Raw genomic sequence first — 23,177 nt, forward strand, 5'->3', positions numbered from 1 at the left:
TGAGGCAGCTACCAATGCGTATTACTAGATATGTATACTTGTTTTCCTTCACTAGGATTTTTTTTCCACAGGGTTTTTTCTAGTAATGTTTTAACGAGGCGCATTATCTATCAAAACATGGACATTCAAGGGGAAGTGTTATGAAATAATAAGTGTGGATATCCACCACTCTAGAAATAAATCCCCACCTCCTCCATGATCTCAAAGGTTTAATGTAATGTCTCTCACTTCACCCATAATCTTCTCCCACATTCTCATATGTTGAATGTCATATTTATAGCTATCCTTTTATATGCCTCAATGTACCACTATAAATAGAGGCATAGGAATTTATGTTGGACACACTTGTAAACACTTGATGAATAAGAAAGTTTTCATCTCTTATCTCTCTATTATATTGCTTTCATCCTTTTATATTGTTACTCTTTTAGCTTGATTTTACAACAATAAGATTGCTTAGCAATAATATTATAATATTATAATAAGATTATTATTATAATATTATTGTGGGCATTGGCTATTTTCGTCCCTGTGTAATTTGACTAAGCATAATTTACCTTCAATTAGTATAAACGTAACTAACGGCCATAACTCCCGCATGTCCGTGCAACGGATTAATCTTGTACACATTAGGCGGATTGAATCTCCCTACTTATGTTATTGCAACTTATGTTGCTTGATGACCAAATTAATAAAGGACGTGTAAAATGTTTCAATTGAATAATACATATGTTTGAATGAAAAGATTATCATTTATTGGCTCAATTTTTTCTACTATTCTCTTGTTTTCCCTAGGAATATAATAAATTCCTTTTTCTATAACTTTATGTTATTTAAATGCATAAATTATTTTTGCTTAAACTCTCTGTATTACGACCTTCACTTTCCTCTAATCAAGGTGAAAACAGCATTTAGCTTGTCAGTTACAACCATTGCCAAACACCACTTTTCCCCGATTTTACGTTTAGCCAAAGATACAAGAATGTTTAGATATCTGTTTCAAAAAATGCAATATTACACAAACAAACAAATTGCCTCAACGTATTGTAGAAAGGTAGAAGTATAATAGAAGAGAGCAAGACCCAAAGGCCTCCAACATTAGCAAGACAATTCAGAGATAGAGGCCAGCCAGGAGCTAGCAGTTTCAATACAATTCATTATCATGCGTTGAATTCTATTTTTATAGGTTGAGTTACGTTCATTTGTTCGTATGTTGTAAGACAATAGAAAAAAAGTTTGCAGACAGAACCAGAATGAACTATTGCCATGAAAGAGGTAAGAAAAGAAATTGCAATGTCAAAAAGAGCATTTACTTTTATATCGTCGTGTGTTGCACTAGTTTCACATTTCCTGCTTGTTTACTTTTATTCCAAAAGGTACCTTTCTTATGGCGAAAATCATTTGTTCATTTTTTCCCTCAAATAAAATGTTAAAACATATCCTCTCTTCTTTTTAATTAAAGTTTGTCAATTTCTTCAGCCTACAAGCTAATTTCTTGATATTGAAATATGCATACATTTGTTCATATATTGTAAGCCGATACAAACAGAGTTTGACGACAGAAACAGAATGAACTTTCGCCATAAAAGAAGTAATAAAAGAAACGGAAAAAGTTTAAACATGTCATCGAACTATCAGAAAAGACTCATTCATGTCACTCATTAGTAGTTGGGCTCAAAAATGTCACTGCCGTTACCATTTTGGGTCATATATGCCATTACTCACTAACAACACTCTACTACTACTATATTTTGTCACGTGATATTATCTAAACCCTTCATTTGTTCAGTGGCATATATGAGTCATTTCGTAGTTCAGTGGCATATTTGATCTTTTTTCCAATTCCTGTATAAACCTCAATCTTTTCTTATTTAATGTAACAAGCTTATAAGGACAAGTTTGTCCCTTACATTAACAACACTATTATTTTACATAGAAAAATTAGACTCTCTTATTTAATTGGATTATGAATCTAATCTTAGTCTACATTCTTCACAAATTTTACGTACTTTATAGCTCTTTGAAAAAAAAAATACACATAAAATATGTCACACGCATGTACTTTTCTTACGCATCTACACCTCATTAGTGTAATCTTTTTTATACCAGTCTTTTTTTTTTCTTAAATAAATTTTATGTGCTTTTTAAATCTTTGTAAAGAGTCATAAAGTACGAAAATTTATGAAGGATGTAGACTAAGATTAGATTCATAATCCAATTAAATAATTTCATGTAAAATAATAATGTTATTAATGTAAGGGACAAACTTGTCCTTACAAGCTTGTTACATAAAATTAGAAAAGATTGAGGTTTATATAAGAATTGGGAAAAGGATCAAATATGCCACTGAACTACGAAATGGCTCATGTATGTCACTAGTAAAATGAAGGGTTTATGTAATCCACGTGGCAAAATCTGTTAGTAGTAGAGTTCCGTTAATGAGTAATGACATATATGACCCAAAATGGTAACTGCGCTAACATTTTTTAGCCCAACTATTAATGCGTGGGATGAATGAACCTTTTTTGATAGTTCGATGACATATTTGAGCCTTTTCCGTAAAAGAAATTACAACGTCCAAAAAAGCATTTACTTATTTACTAGATGATAGCACGGGCACAACACAAAAAATAGTACCACACTTTTTTTTTAGTCTGTCTAAAAAGGAATGATATAATTTTATGTTTAAAAATCATTTAACTTGAAACTTCCCCTTTTACCTTTAATGAAATGATTAAATCCACACAAATATTTATGACTTATTTTAGACCACAAGTTTCAAAGATCTTTCCTTTCTTTTTTAAACTCCGTGCCTAGTCAAACTATGTCACATAAATTAGGACAGAGAGAATATCTTTTAGTAATATAATTATGGAATTTTTATTATAGAAAGTATTATAATTTAATTAATTGAAAATATTAATAGATTATTTTACTTAGTCCGCTTCTTCCATATATGACTTTCCTGGTTTGGTTCTCCAATTGAAAGATTTGAAATATACTTTCTCCTACCTAGTTTCATGTCATCATCTATTTCTACTCAACAACACTGAAAAGCGCTTGCATGCGTTAGCATCTGTTGTAGTCTTAAATTTTTAAGTATAGACCAACTTCATCATTTTAAAAAAATATGTGTATACATTTCTTGACCGTTTATATTTCGTCTTCTTGATGTTATTCCTCATTATTTGTGTGAGACGTATATGTCCAAAATTAGTGCATTTTTATCCTTAACCAAAGGTATAAGTTTTAAATCTTTTGGTTTTATGACTTTTTTAGCGGTTTTTGTGTTCAATTTAAATCGTTATTTTTTTTTCCTGAATTTCTCTTCTTTAAATTTTCTCTAAGCGTACCTTTACCATTTTCTGAACTTATTATCATTATTTAAATGTCTTTTTTTTTTTTGCAATTGTCTCCTACTTCTTCACGTGGACCCCATTTTTTTTTTTTGCAATTGTCTCCTACTTCTCTACGTGGACCCCACTTTATTTTTTTTGCAATTATCTCCTACTTCACGTATACTCCACCTTAATTTTTTTTTTTTAAACTATAACACTATTATAGAAGAGTGGATGGACGATCCCACGCCCAAACCCTCTTCTATAATAGGTAAAATAAAATATAGTCATGCGTTGAACTAATTTCACATTGTCCTCAAATGGAAAGATGTGCATTGAAGTGCTTATGGGGAAATTTATTTCTTCATTTTTTTTCCTTAAATAAAATGTTAAAATATGTCCTCTCTCTTTCTTTTTTTCCACTAAAGTTTGTCAATTTCTTGAGACTGCAAGCCAATTTCTTGAAATTGAAAGATACATACATTTTAGGTACATCTATTTTGCAGAAATCAGAAATGCAATTATATTCTAACAAGTTTATTCTATCCCATCTGAATTCACATATTCACTTAACCAAATTCTCACTAAGATATCACACGAGGGCATTTGAATTACAAGGCACTTTACCCTCTTCTCAATCTCTAGGACTAGAAATTCTGATATCTCAAAAAATATCTGAACCTTTTACTTTATTCCTAATTAAAGAAAGAAATTTATTGGCACATGTCAACTATTGAATGGAAATTATAACATTACAACAGATGTCAACTATTCAAGAAAAGTGACATCCAAGTCAGGTATTATCCTGTTTAAGTGCAATCTGGACTCATGTTAACCTCAAGTTGATGACTTCAGTATTCTAGAAATTTTGTGAAACTATAATTTAAAACAGATAGGACTCACTTGAGAAAATATTATTGCCAGAAGATCACTTCCTTCGTCTTAATTTATTCCTCATTCTTTTATTTTTAATCGGTCTCAAAATGAATGTAATATCTTTTCATATTTAGTAATAATTTAATTATAGCTTCTCAATTCCTTTTCCATATATTTATTTTTTATGACTTAATTTAGATCATAATGTTTCTTTAAAAAAAATTATTTTTCTCTTAAAATTCATGTTCAATTATTCTTTATTTAAACTCCGTGTCCACTCAGTAAAAGAAAAATGAAAAATGTTCACTCATATTGATGAAGCATTCAAATCATCGAAGATTTTTGTAGTTGGTGTAGCGACTAATCTTTCGTTCCTGAAAATGATAATCAAGACAAGAAAAATAGCGACAAAGAATAATATTTGATTTTAAGAATTTGTGCAGGGGTTACAATCTTTATGAAATCTTAAATAAAAAGATGTAATCCTCTGATTCTTCTCCTCACGATACGGCCGTCAATCAAGGGCTTTTGCTTGTTCTTGAATGGACGAATCACTTGTTGTTGATATTTCACTACGAATGCGGAGCCGAGCTTTAATCACAAACGTAGAGGTATGGAAACTTGCGGCTCACCACTTGGAGCGAAGACTTCTTAGTATGCGGAAGACTTGCGGCTGAGAGCTTCTCTATGTATTTTTCTTCTTTTTGGCTTTATGAAGACCCCTATTTATAGTTATAGGGGAGAGCTAGGGTTTGTATATGATTGGTTGAACCATGTCATTTGAACACTTGGCGACATTTGATTGGTTCTTCTATTGACTTGACATGCTGCGTCACTTATGCACGTGGCATGATTTTATTGGTCTTTTGACTTGACTTGGCGTGCCATGTCATTTGACACGTGGCATGGACCTTGGGCTAATAGAGTGGGCTCATCATGTGAAGTCCGACAAGATAGACTAGCTAGCCCAATTGAATTGGTATTTCAATTAGATCCATACCAATTGGACTTAAGCAATTAATACAATTATATTAGCCCATATTATTAGTTTGGACCAATACAACTCGAATTTGGAATATGATCCCAATTAATTTGTGAACTTAAGTCCGACTAAATTTCAGTGCCTACAAATGCCCCCTACTTCAAGGCTTGTTGGAGAAAGATACTTGCCGAATTTAAAGACAAAGTTTGAAGTATCCATACAGACAATATCTTTTTTTTTTGGTTGCTTTTGTCTTGGTACAAACGTGCAATTGTCCTCCTTGTTTCAAAGTGGACATTTAGCCTTTGATTACACTTCTTCATCAAGTGAGATCACTCTACTGAATGACTTTGAAGAAGCAAATATTTGACTAAGCCCAAACCAATTTCACGTAGAACAAGCTAAGCCACGTAGGCATTCCTTTGACAAGCAAATTTTTATCTATTCATTGAACGCAACTCCGATCCCATCGCGGTTCAAATTCAATTTTCTTTGCCCACTTAAAATCAATTTTTGCCCCTTACTTGAATTAGAATTCTTCAGTGCCACGTAAGATATGGCCACCGCCTTGAAAACTCTATTTAAAGGAACTATTCTTCTTTTCAAAAGCATTAATAATGTCTATTCCATAAGTTGCATTAGGGTTCTGTTCAGCGACATGTAGACTTCCCAACCAATGGAATAACTTTGAGGAATTCCGGATCAGATGCAAAAACATATTCTTTTTACAGTCTCGTAATTTTTCATGCTTTGTCATTGCCTTTGATTTTGTACTTTTTTTTTTTCAGGAATATCCACTTGACGTGTGATAGCTTCACTTGTCACGTTCTCTTCCGGTTGAGGCTTTGGCGAACAAACGCACGGTTCGTCCCTACTTCTTGATGAGGATTCGGCGAACAACCACTTGGCGTCCATATTTCACATATCTTCATGATCACGACTCGTTTCAAAACGTGCTTTGCATTGCTTCTATCTTCTTGTTATCGTTGTTGAAGATCGAACTTGGCCACAAGTTGAAGCGTCATGATATTGGGTTGAAGCGTCGTGCCTTGGCATTGATTCATGTGGAATCAAGAAGTTTCGTGTAGTTAGCACAGTGGGGATCCATCCGTATAGAACGAAGAAGCTTCATGCAATTAGCACCGTGGGCGTCGATCCATATGGAACCGAAAAAATTTCGTGCAGTTAGCACCGTGGGCATTGATCTGTCTAGAACCAAGAAGCTTCGTGCAATAAGCACCGATAATCATAAGCCTGGATAGAGCGTCGTGAATTGGCACCGACATCCATATTTTTCTGTTGAAGCATCATGACATCGACAACGATATCCGTCCCTTGATGTAGGAGAATCCGAATGATAAGAAGCATTATTCTTGTGAAACTAGATTCACAAATCGACATCATACCAAAAATTCGCTGCAAAACTCCTCCTGGATAGGCCGCAATCAATTTTTGAAGTTGGCTACACGCTTGGAATTCTGATCTCACAGTTTCGCGAACTGTCACGGAAAATTCCATATCTTGAGATTGGAAAGTCCAACTGATGAGATTCTTAATTTTGTAGAAATTAGACTTCAAAGGGTACGACATAAAACAAAAATCAAACAGAAACTCCTTCCGGATTGACGGGAATTAATTTTCCAAGTTGACCTACAGATCTGTATTTTTTTTCCAGCACTGTGCAGTCTCACGGAAAACACTATATCTTGATATTGGAGTGCTCAAATGATGAGTGGCTTGATTCTGTAGAAAGAAGACATCAAAGGCCACGACAAATCCAAAAATCAAAGCGAAACTCCTTCCGGATTGACGGATCTGCGTTTTTTTTTTAGCAGTGTGCAATCTCACAAAAAACATCATATCTTGAGATTGAAGTGTCCAAATGACGAGGGACTTGATTCTGTGGAAAGAAAACATCAAAGGCTACGACATATCCAAAAATCACAGTGAAACTCCTTCCAGATTGGCTGGAATAAGATTTCAAAGTTGGTGACACAATCTGACACTTCGACTTCGGACAACATTCATGGACGCTATTTTTTTTGTTTTTGTTTTCTTTCTTCTTTGTAGGTTTGCACGAGGATGCAGATGGTCTCTATTTCGGACTGAGAAGATGCACACAATGTCACAACCTTCTCTTAAAGCCACAAAGATCAAACAAAATCCCCATGACGCTGGAAGGACCTTCATAGTTCGTCATCGTTGATTGGCAAGGAACTACTTGGAGTGTTGTCCGTCCGACTTTGGTTGGACTTATTTCATTACTCTATCCAGCTTTGATGAGAGGCTACTTAGTGCATCCCTCTTTGGTGGTTTTGTTTACTTCAGCGAAGAATAATTTGGTGTTTCCTCGCTGAAAGAGGTCAAGCGTCGATCACATATCGCCGTGCTATGTATGTGTGTATATATGTTTTATTTTTATTTTTATTTTTTTAATTCATGCGACTGAACTTAGAATAATACTCTAAGCGCCTACGTACCTCGGTAAAGAGGATCAAGTCATATCGTAGTTCAGAACAAGAAAGAAGGATTGCTTTTATGCGACTGAACTTAGAATGAAACTCTAAGCGCCTACGTACCTCGGTGAAGAGGATCAAGTCATTTCGTAGTTTCGAAAAAGAAGAGTTTTTTTTTTGTCCTAACTTTTTCCTAGGCCGCCCCTTTCGAGGTTTTCAACCTAGAGGACTTTTTTGTTTGTCCTCAATTTTGCCTAGGCCGCCTCTTTCGAGGTTTTCAACCTTGCGGACTTTTTTTTTTTGGAGCCGTACACAGTTTAAACTCATGCGGGCCAGGAGTATCATCTTGCTTCAAGGATAGTACATCTTCAAGAATTTTCCGTTGATGGGACCGATCCGCAAGCCATCTGCATCTATAAGCTTGTAAGCACCACTTGTATAGGCTTCTTGGACAACATATAGCCCATCCCACTTTGAAGTGAACTTGCTTCCAGATTTATGAGATATGATAATAGGTCTTCTTACCGCCAGGACTTGATCACCAACTTGGAAGGACCTCAGGCGAACCTTTTTATTGAAAGCACGGGAAAGACGAGCTTGATAACATTCAAGGCTTTGCTAAGCTTCTAGCCTTTTCTCATCAAGGGCCTCTAACTCTTCAAGGCGTAGACAAGAATTTTCTTCTTCAGTGAGCCCTTCTTGGATAGCGAGCAGCAATGAAGGTATTTGGCGTTCAAGTGGAAGGACCGCTTCAGCTCCGTAAACAAGAGAATAAGGAGTTGCTTGAGTTGGTGTGCGATGAGTCGTTCGGTATGCCCAAAGAGCTTCTTCCATTCTATCATGCCAATATCTTTTAGACTTGGAGACGACCTTCTTTAACAAGTTGCACAATGTCTTGTTAAATGCTTCAGCTAGTCCATTTGCAGCAGCATAATACATAGACGAGTTTCGTTGCTTGAAGCCAAAAAGCTCGCAAATCTTAGTCATCAATTTGTTGGAGAACGACTTGCCATTATCTGTTATGATATAACTAGGAATGCCAAAACGATAGATGATGTTTACTCGAATGAAGTTTTCCACATTCTCCTTTTTTACTTCTTTGAGGGCAACAGCCTCAGCCCATTTTGAAAAGTAATCCGTTGTAGCTAAGATGTACAAGTGGCCACCAGAAGATTTCGGTAGCGGTCCAACCACATCTAGCCCCCAAGCGTCAAATGGCCAAGATGAAACAGTTGGATGTAACACCTCAGGAGGTTGGTGTATAAAATTTGCATGAAATTGGCATGCTTTGCAACTTCGCGCATAGTCCAAACAATCTTTCACCATTGTTGGCCAATAATACCCCATCCTTTTTATATGAAAGTGCAGTTTTGGCCCAGATTGATGTGATCCACAAACTCCGGAGTGGGCTTCTTGCATAGCTTGAGTTGCTTCTTCTTCCCCCAGACAACGCAAGAGAACTCCCTCGAACGATCTACGGTACAAAGTATCTTTGTAGTAAAGGAAGCAAGGGGCACGACGACGAATTTCGGTCTTTCTTTTTGGATCTTCTGGAAGAATGCTATAACATAAGTAATCGATCATGGTTTGTCGCCAATCGACTTTCTCAAATTTCGTAACGGCCACAAGAAGATCGAGTTTGCTTTCTTCATCCTCATCGTCCTCTGGCGGTACTATCCATTTCTGGCAGATAGTGATTTGCGCTTGGTCAGGCAAAGTCAACGTTGAAGCCAAAGTAGCCAAAGCATCAGCTTTCTTATTTTCCTTTCTTGGCACGTGTTGGAGAGTTACATTGCCGAGCCACCCAATTAATTTTTGTGCATAGTGATGATAGGGACGCAATTCTGGCTTTTTGACCTCGTAGGTACCCAACAATTGATTGATTACCAATTCAGAATCTCCAAAGACTTGTAATTGTAACTGCTTCATATCAACAGCCATTTCAAGCCCAAGTATGAGTGCTTGATATTCTGCAACATTGTGTTAAAGTGAAGGAATACGGTAAGACCTCCCCCTGAGAAGTGACAAATATCACACCAGCGCCAGCTCCTTCGCGATGTGCAGCACCATCAAAATACATCTTCCAAGGCCGTTGAATCTCAATGACCATCGCATCCTCATCGGGTAGTTCATCAGTTAATTCCCAGTCATCGGGTATCGGATGGTCTGCTAGAAAATCCGCCAATGCTTGCCCTTTCACAGCTTTTTGAGGAACGTACACAATCTCAAATTGTTGAAATTGGAGATACCACCTTGCTAGTAGGTCGCTAAGGACAGGTTTCGACATCACAAATTTGATGGAGTTTGCTTTGGAAATAAGACAAACTACATGGGCTTGAAAGTAGTGTTTCATCTTCTGAATCGAGAAGACTAAGGCCAGACACAGCTTTTCAATCGGCGAATACTTCAACTCATTTGGCGTCATCATCCTACTCAAGTAGTAAAGGGAATTTTCCTTCCCTTTGCTATTCTCTTGGGCTAAGAGTGCTCCAACTGAACTTTCTTGTGCCGATATGTATAGTATCAATGGCTTTCCAGGCACAGGAGCCGCTAGAACTGGAGGTTTGGTCAAGTAAGTTTTGATGCTCTCAAAGGCGTTGGCACAAGCTTGGTCCCATTCGAAAGGAGCACCTTTCTTCATGAGACGACTGAACGGTTGACACTTCCCTGCTAGATTTGAGATGAATCTCCTAAGATACGCCAGCTTCCCTTGCAGACTTTTCAACTCATGGATGTTTCTTGGCTCGGCTATCTTCACGATTGAATCTACTTTGGCTTGATCAATTTCTATCCCCCGATGTCGAACGACAAAGCCAAGGAATTTTCCGGAGGTAACCCCAAATGCACACTTCAAAGGATTCATTTTGAGTTGGTGCCTTCGTAGTAGGTCAAACACCATTCTCAGGTCTTGCAAGTGATCACTCTTTTTTCTTGATTTTACCACCAGATCGTCAACATAACATTCGACGTTTTTGTGAAGCATATTGTCGAAGATATTTTGCATAGCTCTTTGGTATGTTGCTCCAGCATTCTTCAAGCCAAAAGGCTTTACTTTGTAGCAATAAATACCTTTAGGAGTGCGGAATGCGGTAAGCTCTTCATCCTTAGGTGACATGCGGATCTGGTTATAACCAGATGAGCCGTCCATGAAGGACATCGCCTCGTATCCAGTACTGGCATCAATCATAAGCTCAGTAATGGGAAGTGGAAATTCATCCTTAGGGCATGCATTGTTGAGATCCCTAAAGTCAACACATACTCGAATTTGTCCATTCTTCTTTCTCATAGGGACAATGCTCGAAATCCATGTGGGGAACTTAACTTCGCGAATGAAACCAGCCTCAATAAGCTTGTTAACTTCATTTTCGATCAAGGGAACCAATTCGGGCCTGAAACGTCGCTGTGCTTGTTTGATAGGACGTGTGCCATTCTTGACAGCGAGATGATGGACCGCAACTTTAGGGTCTAAACCAGGCATCTCTTTGTAACTCCAGGCAAATACATCCTTATACTCTTTAAGTAATTCAACATAAGCACTCTCTTCATCGACTGCAAGTAAATAATTTACATAAGTGGGCCTTGGATCTTCATCAGTGCCAAGGTTGACTTCTTTCAATGCATCGACTGTCGTTTTTACCCCTTCTTCAAATTCGAGCGGAGCATCCTTAGCGTCTTCATCTTCTTGAGGTTCGCCATCATCTACAGATATATGATAACACCAAGAAAAATCCTCCAATTCTTCATCAACCCTTATTGGAGATAAAGTATCCCTTTCATCTTGTACAGTAACGTGATATGAAGAGCCAACACTTTCTTCATCTTCATCCCGCTCCTTGGTGTAGACCAAAACATGCGACTTTGCTTTTAGCACTTCTCCGCATGAGACCACAAGATCCGTTTGCCGCCTCATCCTAGAAGGGATCAGACTTCGGAAGTCTTTGGAGATATTTTGAGATTTGGGAAAAACTGATGATTTCATACGCTTGTGGTTTCTCCGAATCTTGATTCCATTATTCATTGGTCCTAACCTCTCAAATACAGAAACTCTCGCGGTCGACTTTCCCAGTCGGTCAAAGACAGACGGGTTTTTGTTAGAAGCAAGAGGTTCCTCTTCCGCAGTGATGTATTTGTTACTTGCCCTTCTTATGGAGATGCGAACTGGTGGGGGTTGTTTATACCCCAATCCTTCACGTTTTTGCCTCACCGCAGGTTCCATCGGAAGCTTCCCCAATTTTGATGGTTCGCTAGGATTGTATCCAGCCTTTGCGAGTAGTTTGTAAGCATTTGGATCGAAACCTTCACCTGTACGCTTCGTAGGGAGTTCTTCATTTTGTGGCGAGCTGCTAGCCACAAATCTTCCAAGTAATTTTGTGGATGACATTATTGTGTCAATCTGCTTGATAGGAAGGGTTAGACCTCCCAACATGTTTCCCTCGTCCCTTTTGGCCTTTGGAATATAACGAAGAACAGAAGTCACTTTCTTACTCGAAGAAGCACCATTTATGTTGGGCAACTTACTGACATCGAAGGACCTTTGATCTTCCTTAACTGCCGCCTTCTCCTTACAAGAAACCATCTTTCCATTTTTGTTCATAAACTCAGAATTATCGATTATCGCAACTTCATCAACTTTTGCGGCACATTTCTTTAAGTAGAACTTGGCATCGGCGAAGTGCGCTTCAGCTTCAGTGAAGGGATTATCATCGGCCATAATCTTCTTTTCAACTCCATCTTCATGATACTTCAAACACTGGTGGTAGGTAGAAGGGATCACCTTGTTCTCATGTACCCAAGGCCTACCGAGTAAGATATTATACGAAGTCCTTGCATTGATCACATGCAACCATGCGCTAGATTGCAGCTCGCTGATGGTGAGGTCTACTTTGACAACTCCTATGACTCTTTATCCCCCTTGGTTGAATCCTTGGATTCATCAAACGACTTGCGGAAAGATCCTCCATTTCGATTCCAAGCTCCTTCATTGTGTGAATAGGAAGGATGTTAACTCCAGATCCACCATCGATTAGGATTCTGTTCACCTTTTGCTCACGTGCAAACCCAATCATTAATAAAGGGCGATTATGAGGTATGTCGCCGAGTAGAAGGTCATCATCGGTGAATGTGATTTTGTCCGTGCACGCATCTATGGCTTCAGGAGATGACTTTGCAGAGTCTTCTGATGATGGACATGACGAGGTCACGTTTTTCGCTTCCTTCTCATCAACGGTACAACATGAAGCTTTTACATCATCAATGACGAATTTGGTGTGAAACCAACTTGGCATGTATTCTCCTAATGTTATTGGACGACGTGGTTCTTGGTAGTAGCGCCCTCCTATTTTCTCCTTCTTTGGGTGCTTAGCTGGATGTTTTGTTTCAGGTTTACTCACCTTCTTTCCCTTAGTTTGTCGTTTCACTGAATCCTTTCGCGAACCTGTTTTGCGGTGTTTGTGATGAGTTACGAGAGTCCAACCCCCATCATCAAGATGACCACTTTGGTGTTTGTCTTCTTCAGACGATCCTCCTTCTACTGACACAATATCGCTCGGTGTAAGAAGAGAAAACATTTCATTCACATTAACTGGTTCGAAGTCTCCAAACTTAATCATTCCTGCCAGACATATGTTCGGGATGTCTTTCTCTCCATATCCTTCAACAAAGTTGCAGGTCATGACTGGATCTAGTGAGCTAATTGTGAGACCAACTTGATTTGCACTTTCTTTCTCATCTTCAAGTGAAATCTTTCCTTCGCGGGCTAGCTCCATAACTTTATCCTTGAAGACAAAGCATTTCTCTATAGGGTGGCCGATCAATCGGTGGTACTTGCAATAATTCGGTTCATCAGTTCTCCCTGCTTCATTCGGCCACTTTATCTCGAGTAACTCAAAAAGTTTCAGCCCAAGAAGTTCATCAAAGATTGCAGAAACGTCTGAATCAAGGAATGGATAATCCTTCTCTTGCATCTCCTTCAAAGTTGGTTTTCTGTTCGCTCTATCCTCCAAAGAAGTTGACTTCACGCTCTGCTTCTTGCTTACTTTAGTGGTGAACTTCAAAGGTGCAACATTAACGTTCATGGATTCTTTGTTTTCGGTCTTGGAAAAATATCTCCCCACTTTCTTTACTTCTTGCTTGTCTTTACCTTTGCGGGATTCGTAGACCGGCGGCGCTTCACTTCCGACTGACGCCATGCTTAACTCCATGTCATGAGCACGAGTGGCCAATTCTTCAAAACTCTTAGGCTTTATGCCTTGCAAGATATAGGTGAGACCCCAGTGCATACCTTGAATGCACATCTCTATTCCCGAAGCTTCGCTGAGTCTATCTTTGCAGTTTAGACTTGCATGCCTCCATCGATTGATGAAGTCAATAACTGGTTCTTCCTTTCGCTGGCGAGTGTTTGTAAGTTCCACCATGCTTACGGTGCGTCTTGTGCTTTTGAAGCGGTTGAGAAACTCCCGCTCCATTTGCTCCCAACTATCAATGGAACCAGACTCAAGGTCTGTGTACCAATCAAAAGCATAACCTTTAAGGGAACGAACAAACTGTTTGGCAAGGTAATCACCATATGTTCCAGTGTTGTTGCATGTTTCAATGAAGTGTGCCACATGTTGCTTCGGATTTCCCTTGCCATCAAACTGCTGAAATTTTGGGGGTTGATAACCGGCAGGCATCTTCAAGCTATCAATCCTTGCAGTGTACGGCTTCGCATATGTAAGGGATGATTTTGCGGAAACATCATATTTATCCTTGATGGTCCCCATGATGAACTCCTTTATTTGATTGATTGGAATCATCCCTTCAGAGGAAACTTGGATTTCTGAAGCATGTTCCACTTGTTTTGCGGGGGATTCAATCCTTTCTTGTGCTTGCGGACGTTTTCCAGGGGCATGACTCAAATCCCCCTCAATCACACTATCAAACCTGTCTGTCAACTTGACAATTCGATTATCTTGATCTTGCACATATTTGGTCAAGTCTCCAATTGCCTTTGTCAAGCTCACGAGTTGTTCTTCAACAGTTGAAGCATTGGTCATCATCGCATGCATCACCATCATAGATGAAGAAGAATAACACAGATTTTCGCGAACATAAGATGCGGACATGTTATGCGGAGTAGATCCAGTGCTCAAGACGTCATCGTTAGCTTGCCTGATGGATTTCTTGGGCTTAGATAAACTAAGTTGGGCGAGAACCCTCTCCACCATTTTGGCGACATTCTCCCCTTCTTCTGTGGTGTTTGCGGAAGACGAACCAAAGATGACAGCAGATTCAGGCTGTGCTTGCGGAACTCGTTGCCATAGCAATTTGGGTTGGTTCCTTGTGACAGGTCTGGTGCTCCCCTCAGTAACATCTAGGATGTTTTCAACAGCAACGAAGAATTTGGATCCGGTAGTTTTTGCGGATGCGGATTTCGAGTTGACCTTCTTGAAAGCCATCTTAGTGTTTTTGAAGTTCGACTATTGGAGAGAAGAGATGAGAGGTAAAGATTGTCCCACTGGGCGTGCCAAATTTGTAGCGACTAATCTTTCGTTCCTGAAAATGATAATCAAGACAAGAAAAATAGCGACAAAGAATAATATTTGATTTTAAGAATTTGTGCGGGGGTTACAATCTTTATGAAATCTTAAATAAAAAGATGTAATCCTCTGATTCTTCTCCTCACGATACGACCGTCAATCAAGGGCTTTTGCTTGTTCTTGAATGGACGAATCACTTGTTGTTGATATTTCACTACGAATGCGGAGCCGAGCTTTAATCACAAACGTAGAGGTATGAAAACTTGCGGCTCACCACTTGGAGCGAAGACTTCTTAGTATGCGGAAGACTTGCGGCTGAGAGCTTCTCTATGTATTTTTCTTATTTTTGGCTTTATGAAGACCCCTATTTATAGTTGTAGGGGAGAGCTAGGGTTTGTATATGATTGGTTGAACCGTGTCATTTGAACACTTGGCGACATTTGATTGGTTCTTCTATTGACTTGACATGCTGCGTCACTTATGCACGTGACATGATTTTATTGGTCTTTTGACTTGACTTGGCGTGCCATGTCATTTGACACGTGGCATGGACCTTGGGCTAATAGAGTGGGCTCATCATGTGAAGTCCGACAAGATAGACTAGCTAGCCCAATTGAATTGGTCTTTCAATTAAATCCATACCAATTGGACTTAAACAATTAATCCAATTATATTAGCCCATATTATTAGTTTGGACCAATACATCTCGAATTTGGAATATGGTCCCAATTAATTTGTGAACTTAAGTCCGACTAAATTTCAGTGCCTACAGTTGGTATCCTAATATATGTCCATATTGGGAATTTGCCATTTTGCAGTATTCAAGTATGGCCGAGAAAGAAGTTCCTTCTACAGAGGATGTTAAAAGCCCACTCTCCCTATTTTTCAGAGATATAAGGTAAACTTGTATAGTTTTTGCCTTTCTTTTTTCTCTCCTTGGTCATAAATTCATCATTATCATTTCTTTCAGCTAAGGAAGGGGATACAACTTTAAAGGGTTATACACACTTTACATGTGCGAAATGACAAAATTAATGTGCTTCTTTCTCATTTTTATCCTTGCGCCACACTTTATATAGCTAAATAAAGGGAAATGTTGATATCTGATAGAGTGAAGGGCGGAGATATTGGTTTTTATTAGGGTATTAAATATGCGATTAGGGTGAATTTGTGCGAGTCAAAATGAGTTATGTTAATAAATGGACAGGTCATTTAGTTGGGCTGAAATGGATTAAGAAACGGGGATAATTCAACCTGTTCACCTTTTACTAAGTTTTAATATTCTATTTGTTTTTTATAATTTATTTAAATACCTAATAAAACTTTGCTTTTCTTTATCGTGATTATATATAAAATATCAAACATTTTTTTTTTTGATAAGACATCCCATGGGAGTATCAATTTGGGCAACATATCACCCATGAGTTGATCAAAATGGGTTTAGCTAATAAATGGGTGGGTGGATTACTCGGGTCATATTTTCATTGGCTAATTTTGTCACCCCTAGTTTTGATAGTATTCTATGAGTGAAAAATTATCAAAATATTGGCAAACTTCTAAGAAAATATTTTCTGAAAAGAAATTACTTTTAAAAGAAAAGGAGTCTCTAAGTAAAGAATTGGCTGCATATTAAGATCCCTCTGCTCTCCAAAAATGTACTATTGAATATCTGCATGCAAAGCCACTTCTGATGTATATGGAAAGTAAGTTGTACTGGACTAGGAGATGTAAGATTCTTAAATGCCAAAGCAAACAAGATTTTTCTTTATCTTTTGGTACTTTACACTGTATGTTCATCCACCAAAATAATAGCCAGAAAATTAATATTTTTTTGTATATTAATGTATAATATACATAATAATAATAAATTTGACTAGCGAATGTAATTATTTTCGGCTGACCATTCAAATGTGTAACTTGCCCTTTTTTTTTTCCTTTGAGCAGATCAATTTTTAAATTGGATGAGCTTGGTCAAGAAATAGGAAGGATTGCCTTACCTGCTGCGCTAGCTTTAACAGCAGATCCTATTGCATCTCTGGTTGATACAGCATTCATTGGCCATATAGGTATCAAACTTCACAAAATTTAGTGTATTCCTATTATCTCACAATGAAACACAGACAATGTACATAAGTTATACTTATAAAACTAGGGTGACCATTAAGCAAAACAGATTTTGAATCATCAAAATAAACTCTAAATTTGTCGACACAGGTGCAATTGAGCAGGCTGCTGTAGGAGTTTCAATTGCTGTATTCAATCAAGCATCTAAGATTGCAATATTTCCCCTGGTCAGCGTAACAACTTCTTTCGTCGCTGAGGAAGATACAATCACGAGATCGAGCCAAGACCTGCAAGATGATAAAAGTAAGGAGCGGAATGAAGGAGATGCAGAAGCACTGAAAACCGAGTCACTGTCAAACAGTGAAAGCAAAAGCTTGATACCTAAAAACGGTATGTTGGAAAATGAAAGTCCATGCCAGTTTGGATTAGCTGAATTTAAGTAGCTTATTAGCACAAGTGCTGAAGCTGAATTTATGAATAAACAGTTATGTGTTTGGATAGAACTTAGAAGTGTTGAGACTGAAAATAAGCAGCTTGTTACACACTCAAAAGTGATTCACGTGCATGTTGCTTCTGCTTTTTGAAAATAACACTAGCTTTTCATTTACTTTCAGGTTCTGCCGGGAGTATAGGCAACTCTGAAGAAATGGCTACTAGCTTTGAAGTAGTGAAATCAAAGCCCGAAAAGAGACACATTCCATCCGCATCATCAGCATTGATCATTGGTGCTGTCCTTGGCATCATCCAAGCAGTAATTCTAATCGCTGGAGCAAAGCCTTTAGTAAAATTCATGGGAGTCAAACCCGTAAGTTGATCTCTTTAAAAACAGGAGAGGGAAGAGAAATTTCCTACACCCCCGTCCCACTTAATGTGAACGTGTTTCACTGGACACAGAGTTTAAGAATGAAAGGAGGATTTTTGATACTTGTGGTCTAAAACAAGTCATAGATGTTTTTGTAGCTATAAATCATCACATGTTTTTGTAGCTATAAATCATCACATTAAGGGTAAAATGAGAAATTTAAAGTCAAATTGTTACTAAATAGAGAAATGTGTCACTCTTTTTGGCACTGACTAAAAGGGAAGAAGTGTCACATAAATTGGACAGAGGGAGTATTTTCTTCAATTCTTGTATCCTTCTTCCAACTCTTGGTGCCATTTTTTTTTTTTTTTTTTTTTGCTTTTTCCTTTGCGTTTTTGCGGCGGTAGGTGAAAGGGGGTTGAGAGGCTCTCATAGTGTCAATTTCGGGTTCTATGTGATAATTTTACAGGGCTCATCTATGTCAAGACCAGCACAAGATTACCTGAAATTGAGATCACTTGGCGCACCTGCAATTCTCCTCTCATTAGCTATGCAAGGTGTATTTCGAGGATTTAAAGACACTAAAACTCCACTATTTGCAACTGGTAAGTAAATTAGGGATGTATGACAGTATCAAGCTTCAATGGACAAATTAAAATAGGGACTAGGAAGAGGTTAATTTAGTATTCAGATCTTAATGCAATGTCTTATTATTCAGATGTGTATTCAAATTCAAACATTTAAATTTTAATACACATCTTAATATTCAGATTCAGACATCTTAATCTTAATTTAAAAAATGAGGCCCAAAATCTGACTCAGCTTTTTCCTTTTTTTTTGTGTGTGTTTTGACATCATACAGTGGCTGGCGATTTGGCAAATATAATTTTGGACCCTATATTCATCTTTGTTTTCCATCTCGGTGTCAGAGGTGCTGCGATCGCTCATGTAATTTCTCAGTGAGTAGATTCTAATCTCTCCTGATAAATAAAATTGTGAGGCAACAATTTCACGGATAAAATAAGTTTGGGAAATGTTTGACAGACATTCTTACTTGAATTCGTATTTTATAGGTACCTAATTTCAGTTATACTATTCTTGAGACTATTGGAAAAGGTTGATATCGTACCTCCTAGTATCAAGTATCTTCAATTTGCTCGATTTCTTACAAATGGTAAGGATCTTCTTGCTGCTGTAAAATACTAAATTTATATTTTTCCAATAAATACAAAACCAACTCCATATTTGTGAAAACGAGGCTCTGGAATTTCCTAGGTGGCATTCTTATTGTGTCAAAATAAGCAATGCTTGCTTTCTTTCTACTTATATTTCTCATTGAATCCTCATTACCAAGTTTCTTAGGGCCCATTTGGCCATGATTTCAAATCAAATCAGGATGTTTGAAGTTAAAATTCTTTTTGGACATGTAATTTGGATCTCAAAAGTTGTACTTTTTCTCAGAAATATCAAACCTTCTAAGCTTTCGGCGTCCACTTGTTCTCTGAAATATTGAACCACTTCACCATGCTTTGTTCAGTGTATAAATGAATCTTCACGACAAAGCACACTGTAAACACAGAATGAAGAATCTGGATGTTATTTCAAGATAAACTGTATACCTTTCATGCTCATAAAAAATACTAACTGATTTTCATTTCGTTTTTCCTCCTAATTTCAGGGTTCCTATTGTTAATTAGGGTCATAGCAGTAACATTCTGCGTAACATTAGCTGCATCATTGGCTGCAAGGTTAGGACCAACACAAATGGCTGCATTTCAGGTCTGCTTGCAGATTTGGCTAGCTACATCTCTTCTAGCTGATGGGTTAGCTGTTGCTGGGCAGGTGATATATGATCTTCCCAGTCAATACTTTTTGGCTGTCTCAAATAAACAAAGAGCCAGAGGAAAAGAGAAAGACCGGTAACTAATAAAATTGAAGAACTTCTAACCAGATGTATTATTTTTCCAAGAAATCTTAATTCCAACGAGAAAGGGAACCGTTATTTGCTCCAAAAAGGCATATACAGTCAGACCTCCGTATGACAGTCATCCTCTATAACAATCTTTCACTATAACAGCCATGGTTTCCGTGAAACCATCTTTCATGTTATGTTACATTATATGTTCTCGATAGCAGCATTTCGCTATAGAAGCCAAAAAAATATCGAAACAAATGATGTTGTTATGGAGAGGTTTGACTGTAGCAGTATTCTCACTATAATGGTGTGAAAATCACAAGGCCTGGCTCCTAGGGTGGATCTTAAGAAGTTGAATTAACAGTTGGGAACTAAATTGTTGTTAGAAACCAACAAACAATTTACTTTGAAGGCTAAATCTGTCAATTAGAAACTAGCAAAAATGGTTTTTTTCTGCAGAAACAATGTGTTAACTACTCAAAGTTGAGGATATCTCTATATTGTTTTAGATATTTCAAACTAAAACATTTGTACTTTCATATTTGCCACCATGAGAAAGCATGTTATGTGAACAAACTTCAAAACTCGTACCTTTCTTTCACCTTTCAGGCAATACTAGCAAGTGCATTTGCTCAAAAGGACTTCAGTAGGTGTACTGCGACAGCATCAAGGGTGTTACAGGTATGAATAGTTGTTCAATAGCAGAAATTCCCATATATTTTCAATAGCAAATGAACTAGTAACCATACAGTTCTTGAAAAGTGCAGCTGGGAGTAGTTCTAGGGTTGGTATTAGCACTCGTTCTTGGAATTGGTTTACACTATGGAGCAAAAGTATTTACGAAAGATGTCAATGTCCTAAACCTAATAGGCATTGGAATTCCGGTACACACCATCTATAAACATGTCGTTGATACATATACAAATTTTTCACAGTAAAGGACTCGGTTCAGAACTTACCATTTCTTCCAATTTCAGTTCGTCGCAGCAACCCAACCAATCAATTGTCTGGCCTTTGTCTTTGATGGTGTAAACTTTGGTGCATCTGACTTCGCATATTCTGCGTACTCGATGGTGACTAAGCTCACATGAGATATTCATTTCTTGCTGTCAACACATAATAAACATAGGATAATTACATTTTTGGACCTCTCTAAAACATAATAGCCAGTAAATGTATATATTTAATATATACATAAAATTACATAAATATACATATAATATGCATAATAAGTGTATAGGTTTTTATCATACTTTGGTTAGTGCCAGTAATTAACTTTGGCCGACGGGCCAAAACTGAAAAAAAAAAACGTTTTGATTAAAATGGTCCACAAGTTTCAATAAGAAAGGAATAGGAACTTTACTTGTACATGGTAAAAAAATTTTAGTGTCCTCATATACTACCACACGCACAATCCCGAATGGAGAATTACCATCTTGAAGACATCTTTCTTTGTGATGCTCTGGGGATATTGTCAATTATTTGTAACTTATCCTGATCAAAGTAATCATTTATTGACAAGAATAATTTTGATCCTCAGCTTACAGTGGCTCTTTTCAGCATTGTGTTCTTGCTCATTCTTTCATCAAGTTTTGCATTTATTGGAATTTGGATAGCTCTAACCATCTATATGAGCCTAAGAGCTTTAGCTGGCTTTGGGAGGTAGGCATCTGAAACAACATAGACTTATAGCTTGTTTGGCCAAACTTCCAAAATCTGCTTAATTTAAAAAGTGCTTTTCGAAAAAAAACATTTTTTGAGTATAGTAGTTTGTGTTTGGCTAATCAATTTAAAAAGCACTTTTGCGAGTGTTAGTGCAGTAATTTATGCCTGACTAGGGTTCCAAAAATGCTTTCGGAAAAAAGCTACTTTTTCCGCTTTTGCTACTATTCAAAAACACTTATTTTTTTTCCTAAAAGCTTGGTCAAACACCGCAACTCTCTAAAATAAGCGTTCAAAAAAAAAAAAAAAAAAAAAAGAGAAATTAGCCCTTTTGGTTTACCCAAAGCTTGGCCAAACAGGCTATTAGGTGACCATGGGAATGCAGAAGCATGATCTGTTTATTTTCGGCTTCACATTTGCAGGATAGGCACCAGAACAGGCCCCTGGAAGTTCCTCCGGAGCTGAAAGTCTCTGTTAGACAGTTAATATATAAATATTACTTTTATACAATAAATTTGTACAGTAACCTTAAATTCCTTATAAGGACCAAAGAAAGCATAGGAGGGACATTATAAGGCAATTTGTTCAATGTTGTAACACAAGGTAGCACCACTATAGTCTAGACCTAGTTCATTGGAGAATAACATTTGTACTCTTTCGTTCCACTACAAAGATCCTCAATAAAAGTCTGGCAGATGAGGCTTCCTTTGTAGTTGGAGGGAAAAGAAAGAATCAAAGAATGAGATTTGGAAAGATATCCAATGCTCTTTCTCCTTACATTTCATTTAATTTAAGCAACACTTTGTACACGTAATTGTATACAGTGAAAACCGGATATGCGTTAAACCGGGGATACAAGGAACCAAAGGAAGCAGGGGACAAGAACATGCATGAAGATTTTCGTTCTGAACCGGAGGAACGCTTGGACCGAAGTCAAGGAAGGGCATCATTTGATCCGGCTTCTTCATAGCCGAGTTGGTCGTGGCCGTTAGTCCGTTTATTCGTGGCCGTTGGTCCGGGAGATCCGTTGCGCGTTTGCCACGCGTCGATAGCGTCCTGCCATGCTCAACTACCAACCGTACGGGTGTCAGATCGTACGGTCAACCTAACCAACCTAACCCAACTCAGAGCTCTTTTCTTTATTATTTTATTTTGTATGGAGACCATGAGGCAATACTATAAATAAGGGGCATTGGCCTCCTTTGAGGGGGTTGGCTCCTCAGATCAAAAAAACTCTTTGTAATAGCAAACTATATATAAGAATCTCTCTCATATCAGATTTCAGTCCATATTTGTTGTGCTTTATCTCTTATGTTTCTTAAATGAAATAACACTTATTTGCTAGTAGATACACGAGTCTGGAGCAAACCATTGATCATCAATTGCCCCTTGTAGCATAGTCACATATTTCTGTTCTCTATCAAATAAGTTCAAGATATAACCACATATCCTATACCTCACCTACAATTTTAATTGATTATCCAAATCCGGGGTAAACAGTTTGGCGCCCACTGGGGGCTAGGATAATAGTGGTTTTTTATCTTGATCTCTACCTTACCCATCTA

General features: G+C 37.7%; 1 protein-coding gene across 1 annotated transcript; it reads left to right on the top strand.

Annotated features, from left to right (window-relative positions):
* The first annotated feature begins 1,058 nt into the window (after nucleotides 1–1,058).
* On the top strand, nucleotides 1,059–21,915 carry LOC132626459 (protein DETOXIFICATION 42-like). The gene is made up of 13 exons (XM_060341333.1): nucleotides 1,059–1,275; nucleotides 15,988–16,067; nucleotides 17,114–17,235; nucleotides 17,384–17,623; nucleotides 17,848–18,038; nucleotides 18,505–18,640; nucleotides 18,898–18,994; nucleotides 19,109–19,209; nucleotides 19,714–19,877; nucleotides 20,560–20,631; nucleotides 20,718–20,834; nucleotides 20,928–21,023; nucleotides 21,491–21,915. Exons 1-13 carry the CDS (start codon nucleotides 1,267–1,269, stop codon nucleotides 21,614–21,616), a joined length of 1,551 nt encoding a protein of 516 aa, XP_060197316.1. The 5' UTR covers nucleotides 1,059–1,266; the 3' UTR covers nucleotides 21,617–21,915.
* Nucleotides 21,916–23,177: the final 1,262 nt, after the last annotated feature.

The sequence above is a fragment of the Lycium barbarum genome, chromosome 2 (assembly GCF_019175385.1).
Source record: "Lycium barbarum isolate Lr01 chromosome 2, ASM1917538v2, whole genome shotgun sequence".
Taxonomy (NCBI): Eukaryota; Viridiplantae; Streptophyta; class Magnoliopsida; order Solanales; family Solanaceae; genus Lycium; species Lycium barbarum.